The sequence below is a fragment of the Branchiostoma floridae genome, unplaced genomic scaffold, assembly GCF_000003815.2.
Source record: "Branchiostoma floridae strain S238N-H82 unplaced genomic scaffold, Bfl_VNyyK Sc7u5tJ_1588, whole genome shotgun sequence".
NCBI classification, from domain to species: domain Eukaryota; kingdom Metazoa; phylum Chordata; class Leptocardii; order Amphioxiformes; family Branchiostomatidae; genus Branchiostoma; species Branchiostoma floridae.
This window is the reverse complement of record NW_023365781.1, coordinates 103,329-127,163: the sequence shown is the minus strand read 5'-3', so window position 1 is coordinate 127,163 and position 23,835 is coordinate 103,329. Positions and strand designations below refer to the sequence as shown.

Genomic DNA, 23,835 nt, shown 5'->3' with positions numbered 1-23,835 from the left:
AGCACATGTTTCGATGTGATATGCACCAGAAGTTGAGAAAATTTGGTGCCCTCGAACATAAATTGTTACATGAGCAATGTTCCAACGTTCGAATCAGATTTTCGACTGCGCCGCACTCGCCGTGCACTGAGTACATTTGAAACATTTGAAGGTAGCCCTTGTGCTAAAACTTCGAAGCCTGTGTGATACGGCTTTTTATCACCCCGGCCAGAACACATGTTTCGAATATCATTTCAGCCCAGGTATGACATAAAATTTCTTACATACCTTTTGTTTCAGACCCCCAAGCGGAGTATAAAAGCTAGCAGCAGCAACAGTAGTGGTGGTGGTGGGAAGAAGGGGAAGGCCAGAACACCTGATGAGGTCTCCAACAAAAGTGCAATATGCTGTAGTGAGGAGGTGGTGAGGAGGGGGGGACTCATCCTTTTCTGTGACTATGTGGTGAGTAGCAGGTCCACAATGTGGAATTTCCAAACGCATCCTATGGGGGAGTTTGTTTTTTCATAGAATGCACCAGAAGAATTCAAAGGCCACTGTTGTACTCCCCAGTTTCTGTGAACTTTCATTCTCATTGGATCTGAATTATTCCTCGATAAACTTATACTGGTTTTGTATACCTCCATGTTCAATGGTTGTGGCTTGTTTCATTGTAACTTATAAAGGAAATCTGCTGCCATGTTCCTACATTTGTAGCTGTCAGTGTCACTTATACCGGTAAAAGGTAGTGGATGCTAGCTGAAATGTCTGAGTCTCAGACCTTTCCAAAATTATCAAATTGCTTGTCATGAGTTTCCTATTACCTGGATGTCTAACCTCCATCGACATTTCTAGTTGCCATCACTGAGCAACTAGGAAGTCAGAACCTTGTATGCACCTCATTATGAACCAGACTTTTACAGTAGAATTTAATCAGTTGTATGCAGTTTCTCAAGGTTCAAGAGGTTGCACTTTCTAGACACAGAAATGAAAACATTTGAATCAGAGCTTGTAGTTAATGTAAACTTTAGTTTTTTTATGGCTGTCTTTACATAGCTGTCAGTCATAATCTCATTGGTTGTGGGATTTATTAGACATGAATTGTATATGAATTATACAATTCAATTTGACAATTCAGCAAATTTAATAGCTTACTGTAAGAAGAAGGTGTCCTCAAAAGGTGACAGAAAAAGAGATGAGATTCTGAGTTTGCTGTTCTTTCCTCTTTCTGTGTGCTGTCCCTGGTGTTGGCTGTCTAGACTCCTGTCTTCACCCCCCTCATTCCAGCAACAGCCACTCTGTATGGGGAGCTTGTGCTGGAGAAGAAAGTATGTACTGTGTGGGTTTGTGTAAGTGGCACATGTGTGGGAGTGTTCCCACTGTACGTGACAGCGCTGAAGCTGTGTGTAGTGTGTTGCATGTGTATTACACCGTCCAATGTCATGTACATGTGCTTGGTATAACCCCTGCTGTGGTGACCTGTACAGTGCGTTGTGGGACTGGGTACATGTACTTCAGAGTGAAGAATTCTTAGGGTAAATACATGTATACCAAAGTTACATTACATTTGTATAAAGATTTCATTTCGGTGCAAGGGACTGGAATGACGTAGCTTGGGGACAGTTGGGACTTTCCCCCTTCCATGTTGTGGAGTCTAAGAGAATTCTAAATTAAATTAAAATGGGGTATTCTATATTAAGGCTTTTGAGGTGGGAAATTACTGCAGACAGATCACAGTTGAAGGCTGTAACCGAGCGAGGCTGTGGTGACATATTACCTACATTTAGTAACATCCCTGGTCAATCTGAATTATCAATTATCATGCTTGTCAGATAAGCTTCTCCACAGGGTAAGGGAGTCTAAATTAGAGCATGTTGGTGCCGCACCCATTCCACTATTTTAGAAAAATCCCAAGTCTTGTATCTACATTTGGTTAAAACTCAATCTACAGAAAGCATAAGTGCTACAACAACAGACTGACCTGCTCTGTTGTTTGTGCAGTGTATAGAATGTGGGGTTGTATTGTGTGTGCCTTGGTTTCCTATTGTTGTGATATCTGCATGTTGTGTACCTGCAGCACCTTTCCACCATGGCCTGTCTGTGTCCAGCTCCTCTCTTCTTTGTCCTGCTATATAGAATATAATGGGGCCGTGCTTTAGTCTCCAAGCAGATTTCGAAAGGAAAGTTTGTAACATTTCCAAAGGTCCCGGTTCCTGGAGCGCTTGAGAAAAGTAATGATCTTGGCTTTCCACATCTGCTTGGAGATTAGTCGTGCTTGGCTTCTAGATGTTTAGTTAAAGTTGATATTTTTTTTGTTATTACTGAGCCTAAAGGGACGAAGTCCTTGTGACAGTATGGCTAGTATATGTGTTTGCAAGGTTGCACTGGTCATGCAATTTGTAGATACCAACTATGCTTACATGTCACAATATGTCTGACTGCCAACCACATTTCTATGCCAGCAATCTAATTAACCATACTTATATTCCTATCATCTTTAATTACAAAGCACATTTCTGCTTTAACAATGTTTCCAATTAGTCACAATGTATAACTGTTGTCAGTGACAAATTTCTTTCTTATGAATTTCTGCTTAGTTTCTGACCGATCACTGACCATTCTGTGACCAGCTTCTGAATGCTTAACAGTCACTTTTAACTATGTTCTAAACTAACTATATAATATAGTTAGTTTGGAACATAGTTAAATTTATATCCTTCCCCCACTGTAGTGTCAGAACCTGAGCGATGTGGAACACATGACCTGGGTCATCATTAACCATGTAAAGGACCTCATTGAACTGGCTCAGGAGCCCCCTGTACAGGACTTCATAAGGTAAGGAAACACTTCATCACATTCTAATGTAACCATCTATTAGGAACTTCTAGTTTACACCACAGTATTTTCTCCTTGGTACTGAACATTCAGCTGTTGTTAATTATGATTGATTTTTTTTTCAGCTGTACTTAAAAATATTTTCAAATACACTGTAAAGTCATCATTCAATTGGTTCATTTGGCTGGTCACTGGTTAGCAAAGTTCTTTATATATTACACAATCAAGTGTTTTTAGTAAGCTAACTGTCACCTTCTTCCGGGTCATAATGACTGTTTCTAAGAATGTACATGTATACATATAAACTCTGTCTTGTTTGGGGTTAGATGGGATTGCTTGTTGTTTGATACATGATTGTATGATCATTCCCTGCACAGTGCAATTCATCGCAACTCTGCTGCTAGTGGACTCTTCTTACAAGCCATCCACTCAAGATGTGAGAAACTCTCCAAGGTAAGTCCTTAGAAAGCATTAACGCTAGTTCACATTTATCCATGGGGGTACCTATATCCGTTGTTCTAAAAACAGAGTAATTGGGGAAATCAAGTCGACAAACGGTGGTTTCAAACTGTGGCATTTCCAAAATATAGCAACTTGAAACCACTGTTTTTAAAACAATGGATATAGGTTACACAACGGATAAAGGTGAACCAGCGTTACATCTTCCGGAGTTGTCATTGTCAAAATGTGTGAATTTTTTTCAAACCATGACTTTCGGTACATCAACTAACAGAAAAAGGTACAATTTTCTTATAACATCTGTTTGTAATTTACCCAACCATATGAATTAATTGCCTTTCCAGCCATGTATAGTGAAGTCCATGCTGGGGTGTTTAGAGGGGATCCACCTGACCCAGTCTGGCACCCTTCTCACCCTCCTGATCGACAAGTTCCTCCAAACCCCCCACCACGCCCTCGCCAGGATGTGTGACTCGCTGGCCTGCAGGAGGGTGGAGATGATACTGGCTCAACCTGTGGAGGTCAGAAAAATAAGAAGCTTCTTATTTTATGATAATCATAAAAATACCAATTGCTGTGTAGTCTGGTGGTTTGTAAATGTGCCTTAATGCACCCAGAGGTTAAGAGTATGAATTCCAATTGTTGTCGACCATTCAAAATGCACAGAAATAGAAAGGTAATGGAAAAATGCTAGCATTTTACTTACAACACTAGAATTGACACTATGGGGACTTACCCCTCTGAATTTTTGGACAAACTTCAGCGACTTTATTTACAGCATGAATGATCCTTCTATCTCCATGGCAGTGACGTCAGGAACACACCACTTTTGCAGGAGGGGGTCATAAGTATCAGAAAGTCTATGTCATGATGTGTCATTTTAGAATGTACCATAATTTTGATTGTGTGAACCGATTGTGTGGAATATATGGTCTGATCAGCCACAATAGAACTCATGCGGGCAGCTTGCAGTGACGTCATCATCGGCACCGACAGATTGCCATAAGCAAGTAAGCATATATGGTAGTTAAAGTTAGTGTAAAACTGTGTCATATTTTTTGCCCAAACAGGACAGCAGGACCCAGTTTCCTGTGGAAGATGTGGAGAAGCTGCAGGTGTTCATGAGGGAGTCAGGACTGGCACTCAGGTTGGACAGGATCTATTGTTGAATGTTCTTTCCAATACTGTTCAATAAGACTGATTTCAGCTGCTTTACAGCAAACTCAATCTCTTATTATATAATAAGTTAATGTAGCTGTTTAGCCGTCATGAACAATGGCATACAAATCAAGTTATTGATTGATTGATTGACTGACTGACTGACTGACTGACTGACTAATTGAACATCCATTTTTTATGTAAATAACTCAGTTATTTCTGAAAAGTGGCATACTTGAAGATACTGTTTTTGCTGTCATTCATCTTACTATTCGTAGTCTAAAGGTGTTACATTGTAGTTTTATATTAACATTTTCTGTTATGTTTATGAACAGGGTTTTATGGTCCAACATATATAAAGTGTTTGTTATGACATTTTGGAAAATTCTACATTCAGTATTGTTTGAAATGTTTTTCTTTCCCTCTGCAGACATCAGAGACTTGCCTCCCTCCTGGCAAGGTTCAAGGCTGTTATCACCCAGCAGGCTGTTCCTCCAGTGGAACCACCCCCCTCCTCCCACCCCTTAGATGCTGCTAACATCAACATTGCCTCCCTGTCAATCAATAAGGTAACACAGCACTGGAGACGGTCATCAACAGAAATGACGTACACAAAAATGCATGTACCTTTGCTGTAAAAAATACTAGTCAATTATTGGTTTTGGCATGAAATCTCCTATAACATAGAAACATAGAAAAATTGTCCATTGCCTGATTGCCATTGCAAATCTTGTATGACTTGTGTAGTTAAGTTCTGCTCCAGAAAATGTAACACCACTGTAAGGTTACTGTCAATTTCTTCAAGTTCAAGACACCAGGTCCTGCACAAATGAATAATTTGCAGTATCTTTGAGTTCATGATTGACACATTTGATATGTTTAGTAACAAGAGAAAACAAATCATCACTTTTGTCCGTGATATGCTTATTATAATAATATTTTGCATGGATAAGAAGTTCAACGTAAAACACTTTAAAATCCCAATCATCAAACAAGGATGAGACAGCTATTCTCAAATGATTTTGTATATCCAGGATCTGTATGTGGCGACAGTGCAGGACCATTGCTTCAGACGGGACAGTAATGCCCAGGAGTGTGCCCTGATGCTCAGTAAGCTGGACTACTCGGATGTACTCACTATCATGATGACAAAGGTACAACATCATTCATTCATTTTGTTCATTACTCAACACATTCATTTATCAGGGCTCGGCATTTCACGCATTTAGTTTGTGCATTTTAAAATTGGTTTTGTGCATGTAACTTGCACCAGTAGAAGTTGAGCCCAAAATTTGGATTTCAAGTCCTGTTTATTCATTTTCAATCCATATATCATCCCAGCCAGCCAATGATTCATTCATCCATCCATCCATAAAGCAGAAAATATACTGTACATGTGGAAATAAGTACAACTTGTAACTGCATCTGTAACTGTAAGCAGCAAAGCCTAGTGTTGGGATACAATGTGAACCTGTCAGAATTGCCCTGAGGAAGGTGACAGATGGTCACTGAAACATCAATGGAATTGTGGTTATAAAAAAAGAGTCTCTTTATTCAACCCATACATCCTTTCTGTATATAAGGCTACACCGACTTATTTCTTTAGTTCTCACATGTCTAAAAGTAAGATTTTGGAAAGGACACAAGAAGAAAACAGTGGGCTTGGAGGTAAACTTGAAGTATTGTTATCTTTACTACAGGAGTTCCACATGAGGCTGTTGGAAGACTCCATCTCTGTAGGACTCCAACAATCTCGTATCTCCTCTAGCCTTGCATACGGCACTGCTGACGTTCTTAACAGAACAAGAGGTATGTATCTGTATCTATATATTAGTCAATATAACCACCCTTTGGTGTAACACACCAGGTCCCTCTTCTGTATCGATTCTGTAACTTTATTGCCGCTATAACTGCCATTCAGTGTAACACATCAGCTTGTGTATCTGAATCATTCTGTCTATTTACGATATAAAACTATGACTGCCCTTTGTTATTGTACACCTGCATCATTCTGTTTCTGTATAGTATTACCTAACCTGGTATACATACATTGTATAAACTATTCTTCAGCATAACATGCCATCTTGTGTATCTGTATTTATATGTAACTACCCTCCAGTGTAGCACACTAGCTATGCAGGCATGGGGTGTGGCAGCAGCTTGTTATAACTTTATATTACACTGGATGATCTGCCATGCCTAACCTTTGCATCTATAGCAGTGTTGTTTAGTTCTATCCAATAAAGATGCTCCTACCATACTTGGCTACTTGGGAGCAAGGTGTTCCACTCCACTATCATGCATGTAGTTCTAGGGAAAAATGAATTTTTTAACACATCAATGCTGTGTTGATACCTATGGTCCTAGAAGGCATGACTATTTCTACATATAGTAAGGTTCTTCAAACACAATTGAGATAGTAGTACAACATTTTGGTGTCTGTCAGACACCATCATCAGAGATAAGGGGGCTACAAACTGAGCCACGTTTGGGATGGCATTCTCACTGCTGCAGCGCTATAAGTAGTAGCGAGAATCAGATCCAGCCATTCTAATCCTGATGATGGTGTCTGACAGACACTAAATGTTGGACGTAAGTGCTTTCTCGGTTGTGTTTGAAGAACCTTGCTATATGAATAACTTACCAACCTGATAAAACTATATATTTTACGGATGACTGTTTCTTATTCTCTCCAGGTCTGAAGCTGGGGAAGGCTCACCACCTCCTGCGCGCATCCTGCATCACGCTACTACGACACGTCAGCAACGTCGTCAACATCCTCCCCAGTCCGCAGCAGCTGGTCTCCCCCGGCAACCATCACCCGGGCAACCACGCCAGCCGCAGCCGGACGCCCCCGCGGGAGAAGTACCGGCTGAAGATGGACATGCTGTTCGCCGACCGGGAGTGGAGACACTCCGTGTTCCACATGGCCGCGGGGCTGACGGTGTATCTGCTCTCCCTGAGTAAGATTCCCGAACAGTGTCAGATTCCCGAAGATTCTTTCACAGATATCTGCAGATTTAGCATCTTGGTCTTAGAGGTAAATGTTTCATTTAATTGTATTTTCTGCAAAAGATTTAAAACTGTGATTGACATTGACATTGTCATGAATAAATAAAGGTTCAAACAAACAAACAAACAAACATGGTAAAATGTCCCTGAAAAGATTTAAAACTGCAATTGACCTGGTAAAATGTCTCTGGATAAGTTATAAACTATCATCATCGTTACTATAACAAGTATATAAAATGTTAATTGCATCAGCCGTCTTCTCATCAATTGAAGCATCTGACCAAAAGAAGATTAGCCTAATTTTAAGTTTAGTTTATTTTGAGCTAAACTTGTTAGAAACCTGTTTTTTTTTACCTCTAATATTGCCCCATATCTGTGTTACAAGCTGTACCTGGTAGTGATTGCACAAAGTTGTGTGGCCCAAGGGCTACTGAGGTGGAGATACATAACTGTAGGTGCTGCCCTATGCACCATCTGGCGTGAGAAGAACTACTGTAAATGCAGAAATGTTCACGGTGGTTTTATGTTCGCGGTTTTCACGGTGGCCACAAACTTAAAACCACCGCCAACACTTTTCCATTATAGTTTTAGACTACAGTCTATGGCGCTATCGCGAACTTAAAACCATTGCAAAATTAAATCCCCGCAAAATTAAACACATTTACAGTAACTTCTTCCACATTGCTGTTCCAGATCCTGTGTTACCTGCTGTACAAGGGGCGCACGCCCAGCTCACAGCAGCTGCAGACAGCTGTGGAATGCTGCTGTGCCGTGCTGAAGAATCCGCAGCTGTTCACCATCATGGTGGCCACGGAACACGCTAACCTGGTCACCACAGCTGTGGGCAGCATTCATCAAGTCGTCAAGTCAGGTTCGTTTTTTGTTTGTTCTGCATGTTTTGAATATCAGTGTTCTAGCCAGCCTTAAATTTTTTTCTGTCCCCAGGATTTTGAATGGAAATCCTGTTAAGTGCAGAAGGCCCAACAATCCTAGTGGGTCTGGGACAATGTTCAACTCTTAACCCTCTGAAACAATATTTCCTGCATTTTGAGGGGCAAATTTTGCTGGTAGAGAAGACTCAGCTTTATCCAATGGCATATGTGTTAAATTTCTGGAGATCTTTGCAAAATTTCATCAACTGTTACGCACCAGTTTTGTACATGTACCAGGTGTATAAAATCAGACTGTAAGGTTTGAGCCTCTCCTACTTGCATGGACCTCTACTCTTTTCCATTAAAATGAAGCATTCTTTACTGGATCAAATACTGGATACTACTACTTAAACATGCTTGAGGTGAGGCTAACCTCAAACATGGGAGCTCTGTCTCTACATGCTCTGTCTAAGAGGACATCCCTGACTGAAGCAAGGAAGTAGAGTGAGCAGAGTGAGGAAAAATAAGTCCAAGGGATTTGAACCCAAAACATTTATATTGTACAATAAACCGGATAGTGAGTGTGTGTGAGTGTATTCAATATATCCAGCTTTGTTAAAATGGAACTGTTGATGTTTTTCCAGTGTGCATTAGTGCAGGAGAGAAGCTGTCACCTGTCAGCTTACCTGAACCAGGAGAAAGCAAGAACATCTCAGAAGGTATAGTGTGACATTAACCTATGATTACTAAATATTTTATGCACATACCAATACATCGTGTATCTTAACATTTAACTGCAAGTTTGCAGAAATGAGGGAGAAAAGTTTAGGCCTACAATTATTATATTATATATACTTCAGTCTACTGTATTGTGTCAAGAACATGTTAGACATAATATTGACAGATGATTGCATATAACAAGGAGGTGAAAAAAGGACTTCTTGCATTTCAGGACAACTTTTCTTTGATTTGAAGACTTTAAATGTTGGCCTCGTTTGTCAGCATTATTTTACCGACAATTTCAGGTTGTATATTAATGAATACATTTTAGACTTTACTGATGAAATAATGGATTGTGATTTTTAAAAAGAATCAGGACTCAGTTAGTATATGTATAAAGTCTGTTTAAATTCTATCCACTTAGTGTATTTTTGGTATGCAATGCACTTTCAGATCAACAGAGGGCTCTTCTGGCCTGCAGACAGATGTGTGAGCTGCTGCAGTGCCTAACAACTACCCTGTCCCCGGGTAACACCAGACTCCCACAGTTCCTTGCTGCACCCCTGAGGAACGTGGTGCTGAACCTAGCCAGGCTGCCATTGGTCAACAGCTATGCCAGAACTCCACCAATCGTGTGGAAGATGGGTTGGGGGGCGTCGCCTGGGGGAGAGACGGGGACAAAACTACCAGAGCTGCCGTTTGACTTTCTACAGGAGAGAGAAGTGCTGAAGGACTTCATCTTCAGGATAAATGCTGTTGGTAGGTGTAATGTGTGACATTTGTCAACATGCTATATATAAGATCAAGAGAAGACTTGATATAAGACTTAGTTCATATGATGGTAGTTGAATTGTACAGAGTTAAAACTTTGTATAGTCTGTTGGAACAAAGTTCTAGCTCTGTACAACATGGAAAAGTGTTTTTGAAATTGCTAAGCTAAATGGTAATAATACTTTTTTTTAGGAAGATACCACATGCCAAACACTCTAATGAAGAATCAGTACCACATATCCAGTGACATCTCACCATAGCTCTTTAGGAAACTAATTTTTGGTTTTCTTGTTATTATACCTTGTTGATAACATAGAAATGTATAGCTGAGGCAGGGCTCTAGCCAGCGTCCGTTTTTCCGTCAATTGACGGAAATTTGCTGCGTGTGACGGAAATTTTTTAAAACCAATCCGTCAACATTGACGGACAAAAATCCTTGATGGAAGCTACAGGCGGCTTGGGGACGCCGTCCATGGCCGTAAAAACCACACACTGACGAAGTGTGTCGGCGTCCTTTAGCATACGATAATCTAATTAAAAACCCGTTTTTCGAGGTCTCAGTTCAGTTTTTCTAACTCATGGAACAGTGTTTTCGCTATTTTTGCGACAATGGGAATTGGCTGACGGAAAAAAATTTCAAGCTGGCTAGAGCCCTGAGCTGAGGCTGCCTCTCCCTGTACTCAAGTATCTGCTTGTGTTGGTAGAATGATGGTCATCATTGTTGATGTCATCTACTGACCCTACATTTATGCCATTTCCAGGCTGGACATCACGGACACAGTTTGAGGAGACGTGGGCAGGTTTGCTGGGCATCCTGAGTGCCCTGCCCATCACTGTACCTGCTGAGAGTAGGGAGGTAAGGTCTCATATAGTCCTCCAGAGCAAAGAATCTGACAATTTTGTAGTTTAGGTAAAGGTAGAAGACAAAGTACATTTTAATGTAGAATTGTCTTTTGTACGATAGTGTCATTCTATTCTGCTATCTGTTGAATAAATTTGCCCACTTCAGGTACTTTAATAGTAAAGAGAAATTTACATTACTTACAGCCTTCGATAAACCAACTCTGACCAATCATACAGCTCGCTACATTAGCAATTACCAAGAAGCAAGAGGAAGTCGAATGTACTAGTCAAGACTAGGTTAGATATTTGTATGTACACAGATATGTATGTATTATGATTGTTACAATGTGACCAGGTCTTAGCTCAGTGAGGCAGAAATGTGCAATAAAAGGTTTTCTGATAATTCGATACTTGCGTCTTACAAAGGGTATCTCATTGACTTCTACACATGTACATAACTATAGTTTGAAGTGTCTAAAAGTGTCTAAAACAGCTTTAACCATCATTTCTCAGGAGGAGATAGAGAAGACCCAGGCCAACGTCCTGGCTGTGCGGACCATCACTGCCCTGGTGCTGGACTCCACCCTGCACCCCCAGCCGGGAAACCCCGCCAGCAGTGTGTACGAGTACCGCCCGCGCAGCAAGCCTCCTTCTTACATCAACACCAGGTGGGGAAATAACAGTCACATCATTCTGTACCTCAGAAGCCTCTGACTTTGTTTGGGGAGGGAAAGGTGGTAGTGCTCCGCCTTCCAATACCATCTCCTAGATGGTGAAATAACAACCCACTGCCCAACATGTGTTTGTCCTCAAAAAGGCTTTGGGACCTTTACCTTTACCTTTCCTACAATGTATGCCTGGCAGTGGCCGGCGTCACTGTAGACAGGGTAGGCAGCAGCTTCAAAACACAATTCAACATCGGAGACAGATGATTTACAATGTATGTTGTTATTTATGATGGGAAATTGATGTTTAAGTGTTAAATGTTTCTGTCTTATTTCCTGTCTCAGGTGGGGAAGGAAGCTTGCTCAGGTCAGACACATTGTGGAGAAGGAAATCATGGCAATAGCAGCAGAAAGGTGGGTTGTCTTATGCAACTGGAAATGCCTTTAATTTGTTGTTTGTACATTCACAACCATGTTGAAAGCATTTCTATATATAATATGCCATTTCATTACTCAAAGTAAACCTCTAATCAACAAGCTTTCTGTTAGTCCTCTGATAAAAGTTTATGTCATGTGACCTGAATGAAAGTGTTTCGTCAGCAACAGGTCAAAAGGTCAAATGTGCCTGAGAGTCGGTATCAGCTCCCGTCTCGGTTAAAGTGTGGTTGATAGTCTGTAATATATTTGACTTGTCTTTGATTTGAATGTTGAAAACAAATTATTTTTAAAGTTTAACATATTTTTTCATAAATGCTTTGATTTTAGATTTAAGATCATAGATCTAAGCATTAATTGTAATTTATTGGGTGTTTTAAATCCATTGTATTTGAACTAGGCTATATGTACTAATAAAACTATATTTATGTGCCTATAATGTTGGACTGTGATTTTCCTTTACCCTCAGATGTGACCTGTGCTCCCATCATCAATACTTTAACATGCAAGAGCAGCAGCTACTAGAGGGGGAGGGGGGCCTGTACAGTGCAGATGTGCATAGGACACTGGGCTTCACAGACTATGGTCTGGGACATGTGAGTTACTGTCACTGTTTCATGAGGGGGAGGGGGGGCCTGTACAGCGCAGATGTGCACAGGACACTTCACAGGGCTTCTCAGAAACTGATTACTGTTTTTCTTTAGATTTACAAAAGAAAAGAATTGGAAAAAGCGGTTTTGATGTTCAATTGTGTAAAGTAGAAGTTAGACTAAATTGTGGTTATAACAATACATGTGTATGTACAGACCATTCTATAATTAACTTGCCTTAGTGGCTGGAATCATTGTCTTTTAGATGTGATGAACAGTTGTATCATGGTGCCATTGCCCCTGATGATGATAATGACCACTTCTGAATTTAATGGTACAATTGCTCTGTATTGACAGGTGTCCATCAAGTCCATCTGGTCAGACAACCACATCCTGAACCAGACTCCGGACACGGACGAGGAGCCAGACTTCCCTGACCAGGAGGGTGGGGGGACGGCCCAGCCCATGGTGACAACCCCGCGGCGGTTCCGCGGCGGACTGGACATCCACTCCTGTCTGCAGTTCCTGGTGGAGCTGTACAGCCAGTGGATGGAGCCCACAGCCATGCCCAGGACACCCGTACCACTGCTGTGTGAGGTGGCCAAGTCGGTCAGTCACTGCACTGTGCTTTTGGTTTGCGTTGAATCATTTCAGTCATTGTGAATTGTTCTATCATATAGCAAGCTTTGTGAAAAGCCACACTTGCCATAGTCATTTCAATTAGTTGCTAGATTTGTGTTATACAGTACAGCCATCCCTATGACTCCTGTGCCATGTAGTCTGCTACAATACATTGTAGTGTAGTAACAGTGTACAATGCCATGTATGTGAAGTGGCCAAGTCAGGCTTTTATTCTCTGCACCGTTTTTTTATGTTCTGCAAGAAGGTCCTGCTTTCGTGTGTGTGTGTGTTTTTATGTCTTTTTTTTCTGTGAACAGGTTAACTGGAGATCTTCATGATATATGTCATCTTTATGGTGTTGGGGAAATGGTAGAATTATGGGCTCCCTGGCAGCTTTCTCTGGCAGGACTTCCATTAAGATATCTCATGTTCTGGACATGCTATGGTCAGGGTTTTTGACAGGTTAGCTCTTGGACTTAGTGAAGAAGAGACAAAGGTTTGGGCCCCCTGAACAGCTTTAATTTTCTTACAACCGCTTGTCCGATCAGATTTGAGGGAGCCCTGTTGAACTATAAATGCTTTGATTGACATGTGAATTACTTTGTTTTCTCCTGTGTCTGCAGATCTTGCTAATTTCCGACCTGTTCACTGAGCTGCGTCAGTACGAGTGGATGTTCGACTCCCTACTGGAGCTGAACAAGATCCACCCCGTGGAGGACGAAATCCTGCTACAGTACGTGGTACCCGGGGTCTGTAAGGCTGGTGCTGTCATGGGCATGGTAGGGAACATTCACTTTCTTATCTATAATAATTATTGTGAATATGAAATCCTGCTACAGTACGTGGTACCTGGGGTCTGTAACTTAAGGCTGGTGCTGTCATGGGCATGGTAGGGAACATTCACTTTCTTATCTATAATAATTATTGTGAATATGAAATCCTGCTACAGTACGTGGTACCTGGGGTCTGTAAGGCTGGTGCTGTCATGGGCATGGTAGGGAACATTCACTTTATTATCTATAATTTATTATAATTATTATTGTGAATATGAAATCCTGCTACAGTATGTGGTACCTGGGGTCTGTAAGGCTGGAGCTGTCATGGGCATGGTAGGGAACATTCACTTTCAAAGCTATAATTAGTAGATATAACAGGATAAAATCTTGCTACAGTGGGTTTTACCTAGGGTATGTAAGCCAGATCGAAAGCTGGACACAACGTCTATAGCGAAAGTGCCACAGAAATCAAATCCTCGATCTCTTGATCTCATGTCATGACAAATCTGCATTTTTAACTGTTTCTGTTTCAAAGGAAGGACCAGTCGCTGAAAGGGTGTCCAAACTGTTGGAGTCTTCTCTAAAGAGCACACATCTTCCAACCAAGGTAACCAGCCTGTAAGCTAATCTCTGAGTGGATGACAAAAATCTAACCCTAACCCTAACCCCTAAGGTTTCTGGCCAGCTTCCTCTTAGAAAAGCCAGGATTTTCCACAGCAACTACTGGTAACTCATAGTACTGACAGTATATGCATGAGTTAGTTATTTGTTGATAGATGAATATGGAAGAGCAGCACTTATCTATAAACCGTAGTACACAAAATGTTCGTTTTGTTTCAAATAGTTGTTTTGGTCATAGCATTAAGTAATCTTATGGGTTTATCTGGACTATATCTTGAAGGATTTATTAGGACTTCAGTCACATACCCGGGATAGTCTGTATCTTTGCTAAATATTACCTCTTCTCTCATGACGTCATTGAAGAACAGGCAGTAGACCAAATTGAGTTATTCATGAATAGATAAAGGCTAATACAAACAAAACTCAATAATTTCTCCTCCCTTTCCCCAGGTGGGCAGTGTGTATGGTAGTCTGTACATTCTGGAGGCAGGGCCATCCGAGGCCACCAAGCTGCTGGTGCCGGTACTGCAGGACTACCTCAGCAAGAGCATCCCACCCATTGCACAGTAAGTCTCAATATTGTCATTATAATGGGCATTTGGCAAAGAACCTTTAATTGCATCGTATAATTGCATGCATTGTCCTGTAAGTATGGGAGGCTGTGCTTTCAACATATACCATTGGTCTCAAATCAATTTCTTGGTTCTTGTATTTGGCCAGTTCATTTTTTTTTTTCAATTTGAAAAAAAATTGCATTCGAGGTATACCATTCTGCATTTGTATCAAACCCTAAACCATTGTAAATGCCAATATCTTAGTTCCAACATTTCAAAGGAAGTCTTTGCCTTTCCAATTGTTCAAGTTTTAGTCAAAATTTCTTTACCCAGAAGGTATTTACTTTCCTTAGTTTTTCATTTTGAAATGTGTGAAATATGTGCAGTTTACGTGTTGTTATTTGTCTCAGGCTCAGTTTAGATGCCATGTTGTGAATGCAGCTTATGTCTTGATACATTAAGTACATGCTGTTACTTAGGTTTTAACAGTATTTCTTCAACCATGTGCTATATTTGCTATAGTGTTCACCCTGTATTGTACCAGGTGCTGTATTGTACATGTGGAGCCCCATGTGTTGGCCATGTGCTATATTTCCTATAGTAACACCCTGTATTGTACCAGGTGCTGTATTGTACATGTGGAGCCCCATGTGTTGGCCATGTACTATACTTCCTATAGTCAAAGTCAAAGTTCCTTCCCGCGCCTGATGGCGCATAGGGCGGCGCCCATCTCCGTTTCAGTAGCCCTTGGGCCACACAACGCAATCACTACGTACAGCAGGGGGCTAGTCCACTGGTAGTGTGTTCAACTTCCATACTCTTTCCAGAATGCTGAGTGCTAAGCACAGAAAGAAGCATGTACCATTTTTAAAGTCTTTGGTATGACTCGGCCGGGGATTGAACTCACGACCTACCGAATGCAAGGCGAACACTCTACCCACTAGGCCATTGCACTATAGTAACACCCTGTATTGTACCAGGTGCTGTATTGTACATGTGGAGCCCCATGTGTTGGCCATGTGCTATATTTCCTATATTAACACCCTGTATTGTACCAGGTGCTGTATTGTACATGTGGAGCCCCATGTGTTGGCCATGTGCTATATTTCCTATAGTAACACCCTGTATTGTACCAGGTGCTGTATTGTACATGTGGAGCCCCATGTGTTGGCCATGTGCTATATTTCCTATAGTAACACCCTGTATTGTACCAGGTGCTGTATTGTACATGTGGAGCCCCATGTGTTGGCTATGTGCTATATTTCCTATAGTAACACCCTGTATTGTACCAGGTGCTGTATTGTACATGTGGAGCCCCATGTGTTGGCCATGTGCTATATTTCCTATATTAACACCCTGTATTGTACCAGGTGCTGTATTGTACATGTGGAGCCCCATGTGTTGGCCATGTGCTATATTTCCTATATTAACACCCTGTATTGTACCAGGTGCTGTATTGTACATGTGGAGCCCCATGTGTTGGCCATGTGCTATATTTCCTATATTAACACCCTGTATTGTACCAGGTGCTGTATTGTACATGTGGAGCCCCATGTGTTGGCCATGTGCTATATTTCCTATAGTAACACCCTGTATTGTACCAGGTGCTGTATTGTACATGTGGAGCCCCATGCGTTGGCCATGTGGGCTACAGCCTTCTATCTGATGGAGCACTACCAGGAGGACCTGAAGGAGTCAGACTTTAAGGTACAGTTAGTTCTCAACTTTTGTTAGGGAAACTTTATATGATGTAAAAATTCATGCTTTTGATACTCAATTAACGAGAAAGCTTGTGTTGAAAACAGTTCATGTGATCTATAATAAAATGTACTAGGTTCTGCTATAAATGTGCTGAGATAGAATTAAAGTTGCTTAATTGTTTGAAGTCAATAGAATTATAGTTCCAGCAGACAGATGACCACAAATTTACTTGATTCTAACTGAAACATTGAAAAATAACCAGACAGGTTCCACCAAAATGTGGCCATGCAGGTGGTCCTTATGTAGCGGTAGTCACTTCTAACTTGCTGTGCACATGTGCTGCAACAGTAGGAAAAATGATGAATCAAAGGCATTTTAATTGGACCATGCTGTTACAATGTCAAGGTGGTCCTTAAGTAGAGGTACACTCTTCTATTATCAATGAAAACATGCTGCCATACATTATAAAAATGTACATGTGCTGAAATAGTAGGGAAAATGCTGAATCAGAAGTATTCCATTTGCACAGTCCACCATGCTGCAAGCTGCCATCACCACAGCCTCGGGGAGCGAGGAGGTGACTCCCGCGCCCGTGTACCATGCCGTGGTGCGCGGGCTGGAGCGGCTTCTGGTCACCAGGGTACTGACCGGGCACGAGGCAGAACCACTGGTCAAACTCAGTGTGGACAGGTGCGTGTAGGCTATTTACATTTTACAGAGAAACATTCACATGACTTGTACAATTTGGAAATCTGTTTGAATACAGTTATGCCTGACCATAAAGGAGCTCAACCAACCAACAATAATGATGATGTATGTGGGCAGGTTATAACTAGAGGCAGGATTCTTAATGCTTTTGTGAAAGGAAATCTATTGGATAAAGTGGTAACATTGGTGAGGTGCACTGGTCACTTGTACAGGTCTGATTGTACATACACATTCATCTTTGAAAAAAAAGTAAGAACAGAGGACAGCTAGAACTCCTAATATTGAAGCTAAATACTGACCACGCTAAGCCTCGTATGGGTATCATAAGTACCGTGATATGGTATAACTTTATTTCACCATGGAAAGAATCATTGGTAGTGTGAAAACCTGGTGCACTGATGTTTTTGATGTATGGTTTATCTTGACAATCTTCTGTTACCTTAACTTTGTCTTACAATTAAGCCCCCCTACTAGGCAACAATTGCTGACCAACAAAAATTTGGCTTTGGGAATATGATACAAGATAGAAATGTGTACTGTCTTGTTAAAGACAGCAATTGCAGCAAGGTCGCAGCCTCAAGTGGAATGGAAGTGTAAGGCAGTAGAAGTGCTGTTTTGATATGGCTGCACATTTGTGTTTGTCTTGGTAGCATAAGGTGAAGATACATGTAATCACTGTTACCTGTTGAACGTGTGTTCCCCAGACTGTGCCTGCCCAGCCCACCCCGAGCCATCGCAGCGCTGGGCCTGATGCTGACCTGTATGTACACCGGGAAGGACGCAGGGGACACGGGCAGCGACACCAGCAGTGGGCGCTCCGAACCAACCACGCCCGACAACGAGTCACTCATTGTTGCCATGGAGAGGGTCACAGTACTCTTTGATAGGTCAGGATTGTTGTGTTATCAGTAATATCTCAAGTTAGAAAACACCCCTCTTTTTCCAGGTCAGTATAGACAAGACAGTATAGTCCATATCTGCATATTTAGTGCCTCAGTCACAAAGGTAACTCCATACCCTGGAACCATTCTCTTTACATCCAGACATGCACACACGTATGTCACCTCTCTACATACATCTGAAATCTAGAAGCTACTGGCAGCTAGAGGAGTATTTCAAGTCTCCGTCCAAGTTCCTCTCCTAGTCAACACCATCAACAGGTCATACAAGAACGATTGAGTCAAATGACTCAAGGATGGGAAATCACTTGTCCTTATTGTCCCTAACATGCTGTGAATTGATTAAGGAACAGAGAAGTTCTGACACCTCTAGCGTAATGAGTCATACCAATTCTTTTGACCGGTCCCATTCCGAACTTTCTGTCAAAATCAGTTCAACAACACATCACGCACTCTACACCATTTAAAGATCAGTGGATTTAAAGAGACTTCTAAATTGCTAGTGGGTACATCATCAGTAATGCCCATGATACAATTTATGCTCTCTTCAGAAGTTTTCAAGACGTTCTTGTCAGTGAGAAGGCCATGATGACAGTGTTTTTCTTTTGTGCCAGGCAGCAATATAATGAATGTTGACGATAAGTAACATACATATGTATGTAACGTGAAGTAGCATCATTTGACTTATTCATATCATTTAAATGAATAAAATTGTAATGTTACTTTGATTACACAATGTTGCAAAGTAAACTGCAATCATGTCTTTACTATGATCTTTCCTACATGATTGATTATGTTGTCTACATTTTCTTCATTCATTCTGTGCAGGATCCGGAAAGGTTTCCCGTGCGAGGCGCGCGTGGTGGCGCGGATCCTTCCGACCTTCCTGGACGACTTTTTCCCCGCCCAGGATATCATGAACAAGGTCATTGGGGAGTTCCTGTCCTCCCAGCAGCCTCACCCACAACTCATGGCGAAGGTTTTATATGATGTAAGTCTCACTTTGTCGTATACTCATCTATCAGAGAAATGATATAAGTCAATTTTGGTAGGATAATATCTGTATTTAAGAGTACATGACTTTAGTCAATATTGAACACTGGCTCAGCAAAGGTCCTGTAGGTCTGACTGCTGCTATATCCTATGCATGACACTTATCATTGAACAAAATAATGACTAAATCTAATTTTAAATTGGTAAGGGATTCAAGCATCTTATTATCTTTATTGACACAACGAAATTACAACAAAGTGACTTTCATTAGGTCTTCAACAACTGCAAAGGAACAACTTCTGGCAAACTTCTCGTGAGCTTCGCCCACTGTATTCCAAACATGAGAAAAAAATGTTCTTCAGTCATGTCATACCCAGCATAACAAATGTATTTTGTTACCTGTAAAGCTGGTTTACCTGTTAAGCGAAACAGTGTTGTACATGTAACACCCCCCCCCCCCCCTCCAGGTGTTCCACAACCTGCATGAGCGTGACCAGCAGCAGGTGGTGCGGGACTGGGTCATGCTGTCCCTCTCCAACTTCACCCAGCGTACACCTGTCGCCATGGCAACCTGGAGCCTCACCTGCTTCTTCCTCAGCGCCTCCACCAACCCCTGGGTCTGTGCACTGTATCCTTTGTTACAGTCCCTCACGAAGATCTGTCATACAGTAAAAACATAGTGGAACACTTTTCTATTGTGATGCCAATGTATGACTGAAGAATACACAAGTCATGCAAAATCCAAAAGAATCATAGCTAATATCCGTGACCAATTACTCCACCCACAGCCTGTTGTCTACTAAATATAGTATGCTCCCCTCCAATGAGTGATTGATTACCATGAAACACATTGGAATCACATTGGCAATAAGGAAACTTTTCGGATATACATTTTATATCCTCTAAAGCAAACATTAGAAACCTTCTGAATAGGGAAAAGGTGGGTACTTTTATATGGGAAGGGTGCTATATACTTATGGACTTATCTGGCACTATATGTGCATAAGGTGAGGTGTAACAGAAGGCAAAAATGGCATTTATTGTGTGTTTTCTATACTGTACATAATTGTATTTGCTGCTTTTGATTATTGATCATGAAGACATGTCGGACTACAGTATGACTTGACTGTATGGAAGTGATTGGAGAGTTCAGGCAAATTTGGGATGAAGCAAAGCTCCACATTTACTCTTCCTAGCCTTGGTGCTGATCATGTAGCAGTTAGGTCCCCCATGCCTAGGGAGTACATTGTAGTTGGTGCATGTTTTTTGTTGATTCACCATTAGACACTTGCAAACCTGGGATGAATGTAGACTGTAAGTGGACTTACGAACCTGCACCAGAGGGGGGGTTGCCTCCACAGGAAGTCCACTCCATTTCGAATTGTCTGAGGGCTGTTGCTGGACTGTTATCCAGAGTAAGTCATTCACACCAATTAAGTAAGTCTTCAGACTTCAGTCTTTCTTGAGTAAGTCCATTTTCAGACCACTGGACTTATTGTGGGTGAAAAGATTTCTTTGGTTCGTAGTAAGCCGTTCATAAGTCGAAGGTTTGTAAGCCTTAGGAAATTTACCAGTACATGTATGTGTAAATTATGTTCAGTGTGCAGTAAGCTAATCCTTGACACCTTGTGTAAGATTACCCCATGTGATCGGGCGCATGGGTCTGATGGAGACTGTTGACCGGAAACTCTTCTGTATCACTGCGCTGGACTTCTACAAGAACCAGGTACCAGCAACATTTTTACTCTGAATTCTTTTTTTCTTTCTTTCATTCATTATAGGTGGATATATGCTTACTATTGTGACATGTATTCTTTTCCAAAAAATGGAGTGTGAACAAAGGAATAAAAGTGTTTTTTCTTGCATAGTGTTTGTAAAGGAAGAGTTTTTATAGGTTCTCTCATCTATCCAACTACGCTTTTGCCAGATGTGCTTCCAAACCATTCTTGAATTGTACAAAAGGTATGCATGGCTTTGTCTTGTTAGATCACAGAGGAGCTGGACAGACGAGCGTTTGAGTCCATCTTCCAGGCTGCGTCATCGTCTGCTCCCGACGGTCCCTATCTGCAGCTCATCCAACTCATCCACTGAACACCCACCCGGGTCAACAATACTGGGAACACACCCATCCGGCTCACCAACCCTCGGTACAAACCCATCTGGGTCTCCAGCCCTGGGCACACACACACCCAGGTCTCCAACCCTGGGTACACACCCATCTTGGTACACACCCACCCGTGTCAACAACCCTTGGTACACACCCATCTGGGTCTCCAGCCCTTGGTACACACCCACCTGCATCAACAACCCTGGGAACACACCCATCTGGGTCTCCAACCCAGGGTACACACCCACGGGTTTCCAACCCTATGTACACACCACCCAGGTCTCCAACCCTGAGAACATACCTATAAAAACCCACACAGGTCACTAATCCTGGGAACACACTTGCAAACACCCACCCGGGTTTCCAACCTGGGAATACAGCCGCAAACATCCATCCAGGTCTCAGTCCCCATAGATTGTACATCACACTTAGAAAGTGCCCTATTCTAGATCCGGACCGGATAGCTCCTCTGATCGCTTTCAAGCTGCTTCTGAGAAATGTTCAAAATAATGCAGGATGTAAGGGCCAAACGTTTCCATGGTGACAGGAACCAGACTATTCTGCTTAGAAGCAATCAAAGGAGCAAACCAGAACTAGAATACGACAGACACCATTCTAGTGGAAAGCTCCAATCCACAGTAAATACGCTTTGAGGGAAACATTAACATATATAGTTGATGTGCCAATCTGAATTGGAGTAGTGTTGATAAATGTGTCTGTAGCAAGAGGAAGTTATTTCTGGCAAAAGAGGGTCAGTTGAAGAGTGTAAATATTGTTGAACAAGGCTGTTTACAATGTACATGTATCTACTGGTGCCAAATTTGGTACAACATCAGTGTTATACAGTTGTAGATGAATGAAAACACAGTCCAGATGTAATTGTAGCACACCATATTACAAACAGCTAAAAACATGTAGACGTATTGTTTTAGATGCACTTTCTGACCTTGGCAGCTTAGTATAGCACCAATAGTGAAGTCATGTAGTAACATTGGGTAAGAAATATGAAAAGCAAACAGCCTTTGAGATGATAATGTTGATGCTTGCTGTAAGTATATAGCTCAGAGATGGTATTTCTTGTTACGTGGATAAAGGCAAGGCATCCAGGATTACTCAAGGTAACAGTTATTCAAGCAACTGCAAATTTGGAAATTTCAAAATTACGTCCAGTAGCGTGAGTACCTGTTACCTTGCTTATGGTATTTCTTGATTCAACGGCTTATTCCTTAGAACAAAGGAAGCATTGACAGGTGCATCTTGTACTTATGACATGCTTCTTATACTGTAAATCACTAACTGATAGACACAGTTTCACAATAAACAGTATAATGTAAAGTAATGTAAAAAAACACATTTAAATACATGTACATGTAGGTGATGTGCTTGTACCATGTAGTAATGCTTGTGACATTAATGTAAAATTGCAACAACCTGATAAATTTTCTCCCACAAGAAGTGTCAATGTAAGCCTCCTCTAACAGCTATAGATTGTAGACAATTGAACATATACAATAACAGTGCAACATGTCTGTTAGTGCATAAAGCTACTGGTTATCCTTAGTTAGCTTCATCAAATTCTAAATGGTAAAAAAAAACTTGTACTGTACTATTACGTATTGTTGCTGATAGATTATTGTGCGACAAACTATTACCTAACTTAAATTACCATCACAGATATCAGGGTAGTGTCGCCAGTACAGCAATTTTGACTAATGTTACAGGCATTCAAAACCCCAACATTCTATATTATTAGATGCAGCTGTAGTGTTATAGTTAGAATGTAGTTCTGAGATTAATGTGCAACTGTACTTTCACATTATGAAATTTGATTAGATTTCGTTCATTGACATTTCCTACTCATGAAAAATTGCACTTCATGATCATTGCCCTTAGAATGATAATACTATAAAATTGCAAGACAATAGCAAGTATACAATATAAATTTAAGAAGTGAATGTCCCCAGACACAGTACAGTGAGCCTTTAGATGGGTAAATTTGTGTTGGGTGGGTCGTCAGATGTAGATTCTGATGATATTGTGTTTTACTGTTATATGTGATTTGTTAAGCCTAATTATAAGTGATGAGTACTGTAGGGTGCCCAAGAAGCAGCTGATGGTATCGGGACTGAGTGGTGTCCATTGGATGCACCTATGACGTCCTGTCGCAACTTCACTTACCCTGGATACCAGACTCCATTGGGCAGGCAGTCAAGTACTTTTGTGGCCCAATGCAGCTACAGTAACTAGGACTTCTAATTTAGATAACTGGGGAGAGGATTGTAACCCCAGGGAGTTTCTAGCTAAAGGGCTAGCTAACAACAACAACAACCAGTTAGGTGGGGCCCTTGGCAGCCTAAGAAACTCTCTGCTGGCATATTAAAGTCTGGCACCCAGGGTAAACAACACTCTGTGATTGACGTATAAATGAATGCCATGGATCAGACAGACAGTGCTAGACATGTATGTATGTTGTTATGACTTTTGTATTGCTGGGGTGCCATTTATTTGACTGTAGCTGA

General features: G+C 41.3%; 2 protein-coding genes across 2 annotated transcripts in view; both read left to right on the top strand.

Annotated features, from left to right (window-relative positions):
• LOC118408455 overlaps positions 1-298 on the top strand; it is a 4,190-nt gene extending 3,892 nt beyond the window's left edge. The window contains exon 7 of the mRNA XM_035809271.1: positions 280-298. Within this exon, the coding sequence (XP_035665164.1) occupies positions 280-298 (19 nt within the window). The remainder of the gene's footprint in view (positions 1-279) is intronic.
• Positions 299-317: 19 nt separating this feature from the next.
• Positions 318-23,408, top strand: LOC118408460 (huntingtin-like; the record flags this gene model as incomplete). Its single annotated transcript, XM_035809277.1, is given in 27 exon segments — positions 318-441; positions 2,708-2,811; positions 3,189-3,264; positions 3,615-3,791; positions 4,341-4,417; positions 4,859-4,997; positions 5,463-5,582; positions 6,129-6,237; positions 7,125-7,468; positions 8,134-8,311; positions 8,957-9,031; positions 9,486-9,791; positions 10,565-10,659; positions 11,160-11,314; positions 11,657-11,725; positions 12,216-12,342; positions 12,694-12,945; positions 13,581-13,736; positions 14,269-14,340; positions 14,805-14,920; positions 16,513-16,615; positions 17,139-17,299; positions 18,022-18,204; positions 19,045-19,207; positions 19,677-19,837; positions 20,845-20,935; positions 21,196-23,408. Coding segments are annotated over 27 exon segments (3,838 nt in total), but the record flags the coding sequence as incomplete, so codon positions are not given.
• Between the last annotated feature and the right edge of the window lie 427 nt (positions 23,409-23,835).